The sequence below is a fragment of the Parasteatoda tepidariorum genome, chromosome 10, assembly GCF_043381705.1.
Source record: "Parasteatoda tepidariorum isolate YZ-2023 chromosome 10, CAS_Ptep_4.0, whole genome shotgun sequence".
In the NCBI taxonomy this organism is placed as follows: Eukaryota; Metazoa; Arthropoda; class Arachnida; order Araneae; family Theridiidae; genus Parasteatoda; species Parasteatoda tepidariorum.
Window position 1 is genome coordinate 82,423,804 of NC_092213.1, and position 6,808 is coordinate 82,430,611.

The 6,808-nt window shown below is 33.5% G+C and overlaps 1 protein-coding gene and 1 long non-coding RNA gene across 2 annotated transcripts in view; one reads left to right on the forward strand and one right to left on the reverse strand.

The window, feature by feature from the left end:
• LOC139426913 (uncharacterized) overlaps positions 1–2,799 on the reverse strand; it is a 236,144-nt gene extending 233,345 nt beyond the window's left edge. The window contains exon 1 of the long non-coding RNA XR_011638034.1: positions 2,706–2,799. This is a non-coding gene — a long non-coding RNA (uncharacterized lncRNA). The remainder of the gene's footprint in view (positions 1–2,705) is intronic.
• The window catches only part of LOC107446371 (secretin receptor), a gene marked incomplete in the record, with an annotated part of 130,006 nt that extends 126,762 nt beyond the window's left edge, over positions 1–3,244 (forward strand). Inside the window, 2 exon segments of the mRNA XM_071187073.1 lie at positions 1,030–1,174; positions 2,673–3,244. Coding sequence (XP_071043174.1) covers positions 1,030–1,174; positions 2,673–2,803 — 276 coding nt within the window.
• Between the last annotated feature and the right edge of the window lie 3,564 nt (positions 3,245–6,808).

The window sequence follows — 6,808 nt, forward strand, 5'->3', positions numbered from 1 at the left end:
TTTATAACGTGTGCAGAAACTTTTCGATTCGCTGAAACACGGAATACGCAAAAACTGAAATCAACATTAAGGGGTCCAACATTAATTGCTCTCTTACCTAAACTATTATGACCCTATTTACCAGATTGCGGTTACTGCTCCTCTTTATATTTTGAGGAGGTCCCGCAATGGACTAATCGTTAAGACATGGTTCCCAAGAGAACACCGAAGTCAATCATGGCTGCGGTCAGTGTGCGGGTGGGTGACCACTTTGATCACCCTACATAGGGACCGAGAGTGCGCTGTATCGGTTCTCGTTAAACTGTTCTACCATAAAGTGTCTGACTTCGTGAGCAGGTCGATTTGCTACAGAAGCAGAGGAGCCATCCCCTCTCCAGAGGATCAAAATTTTACTGGCATGTTTTTGGATTATCCTCGTGAATGTTTCCCAGACCGTCGCCAATAGCCCATTGTGCGAGCCGCGATGGCTCAGGGTATAGAGCGTTCGCCTTCCAACGGCTTGCACCGACCACAGTGCAGACGTAAAATATCCTCAGAGGTAGACGGATCATGGATAAGAGTTCGCTTTCGGTCAGGCTAAACTTGGGAGGTTGTGGTTTTCCTCTCCATCTAACGCAAATGCGGGTTAATTGCATCAAAATCTCCCGATGCTTGATCCAGGAGTTCCCTTGTCTTCTGGATTGGGTTAAAAATTACAAGGCAACGGATTTGAACATTCGTAGTCGTAAACCCAAAAAATTGGGTCAATTGTTCAACGAAGGTATATATATANAATATATATATATAGTCCATTATGCAGCTCTAGTGCCACGTAAATACGTACCTCATATTTTGAGGATCAAAAATCCAATTCCGTCAAAAGAAATTGGGGCTTTAAAGAATTGTAACAATGCGCATAAACTTTTTACTTAGTTACTTAGTAGAATAAGATATTTCTGGGCAATTAAATCTTCGTAATCGAGTTCAAAAAGAAAATTTTTTTTATAAGTATTCTTATCAATTCTGATTTTGTTTTGCATGTTCTTGCAGGTGCAAAGCGAAGTCCGAAAGATGATCGAGCGTTTTCGAGAGGTAGAAGGTCAAGGACACAATCCTCAACACTCCCTCATCACTCAATCTCTGACCTACATAAGCAAAGGACGGTCCTCTGTCCAATCACTACACACTCTACCAGGTCAGCATTTTAATTACAATTTTATGAATAACACGGAACATTGAATTAGAAATTTTATGAAGGAGAAAACATTCGATTATGATTGAAGGAATGAACGGAATATTTAATTAAAATTTAATAGATTAATAAGAAATTTAATTATAATTATTTGACTCAGGTACTGGGTTAGGAAAATTAATCATAAATGCATAAATATGCATGATTTATGGGTGACTAGCACGTACATGAATGAACAAGATATTCGACTATATTTTTTTAGAAAAAGTATAATTTTTTTTCTTTATGTATATCCTCAAATATTATATCACTTCTTACATTGCCAGTATTAAATTGTACTCTTAAGATATTTGGAAACGGAGAAACAAACATAACGTTTATTTAATACAGACAACATAAAAGAGAATAAAAATATAACAAAATATATGAAAGAAAATCATTGGCACTGCGCCATCTATGGATATAACTTTAAATCATGAATTTTAGCCATTGTTTTATAGTCAGATAAGCAGTTTTTTGTTTGTTTTAATGTCCACCATAGAGAAATATGATAGGGCACGCAGTTCGTAGAATTACTACACTTTTTTTTGATGATGATATGGAATAAATTTTTGTTACGTTATTTTTTTTTTTATTGTGACAAATGTAATACTGCCTTTATGGATTTTAGGAAAACAAATATTAATAATTACTGCTGGCCAGCATAAATATTTTAGTTTTAGAATCTGCACTATGAATTTAAATTTTTTTCAGTACTTTTTTTGTATTGCATTATACTTATCTTAGTATGCTTATTTCGGGTTTAAAATTGATTTTTACACGAGGAAGAAAAAAGCAAAAAACGCCGTCAAAGTTTAGAAAATCAACACTGAGCAAGGAGTAAACCAAAACATAAAAACCTATTAGGTTGCTGTAAGAAGCAGAGAGGAGTTGAAAAGTGTTTACTATACTTTCTGTAAACAGTATAGGCGTCTCACGCGATTTCCTAACACTTCATACACCCCTCTAATACCATGGTTTCAGCAAATCTTGCCTTTATTCCATATCAGTATATTCCATCTGTTCATAGAAAATAAGGATTAATCTAAGCTATGGTAATTGAGAGGGGAGTGTCGAAAAAATTGCGTAACCTTGTGACGTGCTTTCTATTTATGAAAAGCAAAGTTATACCTCCAAGTTTTATCAGACAGCTGAATAGGTTTCCAAGTTCGTATCTCGCTTTCCTTACTAGTGATTTGGCAGATTTTGATTGCATTTTTTGTTTTTTCCTTGCTTAAATCTTAATCTTGTATTCTTAATATAATGATAATTACATTAAATTTAATTCATTAATTTTAGTTTCAGTGGGATAAAAAATAGTAATTATTAAAAAAAAAGAAACTGAAACAAAATTTTTCATTGTTGACATAAGTAGGAATTGACTTAATTTTTTTTTATATATTACTTGTTATATTTTCCTCCCAATGTATATTAAAAAAATATATTTCACTTTATTTTGCAGAAAAGAAAGAAAACTGGAAAAATGGTGACATACCTCTAGTTATACAAGGATCGCCAAATCCAGAAAAAGGAGATAAAGAGGATTGGGGTGTCGCTGTTGGCCGACAAAACCTAACGGAAAGTTTGCTGTAAAAAAAATGACAGAAAAATTAACAGCTCTACAACCTCCGACGAAATGGCGCTTAAATAAAAAAATTTAAAAAAGTACGGAAGAAATCGTACTAAGGATTTTTCTAACTGCAAATGTGTTGATTATTTATGTGTAGACGAACATATTATTGTGTGTTCGCTTCCCCCCTTTATGGTGAATTGGATGTGCTCCAAATATACTTTGATTTGGTGTAATCAAAGTAAAAATATAATTTATCATTCCGTAACAGATGTGTGTATAATACTTCTAAAAAAGCGAGATTGTTGAAACTTGTTCGAAGTTGTCGGATTTTATTTAACAGATTCTGACAAAACAAGTTTGTAAATTTCTGCATTTATTATTATTTTATTTATTTTTGATTTAACAGTAGACATTTACTTTTGTTATATTTCTTTTAATAAAATATGTAAGGAAAAAAAGCAGCCCCTCAGCTTTTGAACCATTTTTTTAACGTTTTTTTTCTTTCCTATTTCGACAGTACATCGCTCACTGTTTGGGCGATAATATCGTTTAAATTTGTTGCAACCTTAACACATGCGCTCCAGTGCGGAGTCGGTTAAATATATTTCGTTTTTATTTTATAACCGTCGTTGAACAACCGACCTAATTTGTTGGGTTTATGACTACTTATGTTCAACTCCGCAGCCGTGTCATTTTGAACCCAATCCAGAAGACAAGGGAACTCCTGAATAAAGCATCGGGAGAAATCTGCCTTTCTGGAGAACTTTTTTATGGAACTAGCCAGCATTCGCGTTACATGGAGAGGAAAACCATCAAAACCTCCCACTGTTAGCCTGACGGAAAGGGGACTCTGACCCATGGGTGGTTGGTGCAAGCCGGGTCTGGATTTCGTATGGATCAGCCATCACTGTCGTTCTAACCCAGGTTCCCCTTATTGGAAGGCAAACGCTCTATCCCCTGAGCGTTAACACTTCAAGCAGAACCACGTGATTAGTACCAATCACGTGGTTTAAATCACATGGTTGATTTGATCATGCGCTATGGGGACGTGGTGTTAATCAATTCTACGTTTTCTTGAGTTGCAAGTAATCAATTCACAATTTTTTTGCCCCTTATTAAATAAATTATTAAAAAAAATATTGTAAAAATCTATTAAAAATAAGCTTAGAGAATTTTTTTCGATTCGCTTTTGAGAAAAAAAAATCCATACATAGCAGAAGGCGTAAAAAGTTTAGCAAACTTCAAGAGACTCGATCGCTGTCTTAACTAAATTATCGGGTTTATTATTTTTCAAATGGAGGTGATTCCCCGATATTTTGATAGCAGGATTCCTAATCCGTCGAAAAAATGCATGTTTATTTAGAGAAATTACGTTTTTAAGCTTGTTTCTCTATCTTAATTAATAGTTGATCTGAATTATAAATAAGTATATTTCAGATCAACATTTGGTACAATTAGGATCGTCACTTAGTTCGTGAAAATCTAAGTCATTTAAACAAGTTATTCAGGATTTCGTGCTCTCTACATATATTTCAAAATTTTGCTCAATGCTCGTACAGAATAGTTGCAACAAATTTGAACGAGATTTTCGGATCACGGTAAAGATGTAATGATTTAATCAATATTTCTGAGAATGATACTATACCCTGTTTCAAGTTAAGAAAAAACTATTATCCTTAGGGAGAGAGTCTGTTTACATCTAAGTACACGCCAAATGGATGCCAAGCTAACAGCGCGAACGAATATTAACATCGCCAACTCTTGAAACGAAGTTGCACAGCCTGCTTTCTTTCTTATTAACAACACTAATCGATTAACAAGCAATAAGAATTAATAAAGATATCTAAAAATCGTAACAAATATAAGAAATTAAGGAAAGTCATGAGAAAATAATAAATATTGCTTCGAGTAGTAGAGCGTTTGATTTGTTTTGAGCATACTAGTTGCAAGTTAAGAGAAAACTATTATCCTTATGGAGAGAGTCTGTTTACATCTAAGTACACGCCAAATGGATGCCAAGCTAACAGCGCGAACGAATATTAACATCGCCAACTCTTGAAACGAAGTTGCACAGCCTGCTTTCTTTCTTATTAACAACACTAATCGATTAACAAGCAATAAGAATTAATAAAGATATCTAAAAATCGTAACAAATATAAGAAATTAAGGAAAGTCATGAGAAAATAATAAATATTGCTTCGAGTAGTAGAGCGTTTGATTTGTTTTGAGCATACTAGTTGCAAGTTAAGAGAAAACTATTATCCTTATGGAGAGAGTCTGTTTACATCTAAGTACACGCCAAATGGATGCCAAGCTAACAGCGCGAACGAATATTAACATCGCCAACTCTTGAAACGAAGTTGCACAGCCTGCTTTCTTTCTTATTAACAACACTAATCGATTAACAAGCAATAAGAATTAATAAAGATATCTAAAAATCGTAACAAATATAAGAAATTAAAGAAAGTCATGAGAAAATAATAAATATTGCTTCGAGTAGACGAGTAGTAGAGCGTTTGATTTGTTTTGAGCATACTAGTTGCAAGTTAAGAAAAAACTATTATCCTTATGGAGAGAGTCTGTTTACATCTAAGTACACGCCAAATGGATGCCAAGCTAACAGCGCGAACGAATATTAACATCGCCAACTCTTGAAACGAAGTTGCACAGCCTGCTTTCTTTCTTATTAACAACACTAATCGATTAACAAGCAATAAGAATTAATAAAGATATCTAAAAATCGTAACAAATATAAGAAATTAAAGAAAGTCATGAGAAAATAATAAATATTGCTTCGAGTAGACGAGTAGTAGAGCGTTTGATTTGTTTTGAGCATACTAGTTGCAAGTTAAGAAAAAACTATTATCCTTATGGAGAGAGTCTGTTTACATCTAAGTACACGCCAAATGGATGCCAAGCTAACAGCGCGAACGAATATTAACATCGCCAACTCTTGAAACGAAGTTGCACAGCCTGCTTTCTTTCTTATTAACAACACTAATCGATTAACAAGCAATAAGAATTAATAAAGATATCTAAAAATCGTAACAAATATAAGAAATTAAAGAAAGTCATGAGAAAATAATAAATATTGCTTCGAGTAGACGAGTAGTAGAGCGTTTGATTTGTTTTGAGCATACTAGTTGCAAGTTAAGAAAAAACTATTATCCTTATGGAGAGAGTCTGTTTACATCTAAGTACACGCCAAATGGATGCCAAGCTAACAGCGCGAACGAATATTAACATCGCCAACTCTTGAAACGAAGTTGCACAGCCTGCTTTCTTTCTTATTAACAACACTAATCGATTAACAAGCAATAAGAATTAATAAAGATATCTAAAAATCGTAACAAATATAAGAAATTAAAGAAAGTCATGAGAAAATAATAAATATTGCTTCGAGTAGACGAGTAGTAGAGCGTTTGATTTGTTTTGAGCATACTAGTTGCAAGTTAAGAAAAAACTATTATCCTTATGGAGAGAGTCTGTTTACATCTAAGTACACNTACGCAGGACGAAGAGTAATAAAAAATAACAAATTTTTTGCTACTACATAATATTTTTCAGCCATTTATTTGAATAACGTGCAATAAAAGGGAGGAATTTGGGAACCATTAGTCAAATTGCCTGCATAACGGATATAGTGAACTCCCGGTTATAGTGAACCAAAATTTCGGTCCCTTGAAGGTTCACTATAGCGGGGTTTGACTGTATATATATAAAACGAATTTTTCTGGGAAGTCTTGAACATGGACAGCTGCTCTTGAGCGTAGGAGAGATGTGACTATTATTTCCTATTTATATATTTTTGAAGCGAATGAAGTTTTTAATTAGGTAATATTCACTTGTTTTAGTTTAACAGCACAATAAAATACAAATTATTATCTTCTATAAGTTTTATAATAACTCGTAAACTGCAATCATCCTCAAATGAGAACAGTTCTTTTTTGATGAAATAATTAAAAACTGACAGCAAAAATTATTGTGACAAACAAACAAATTTGTTTATCTATTAATAACGTAAA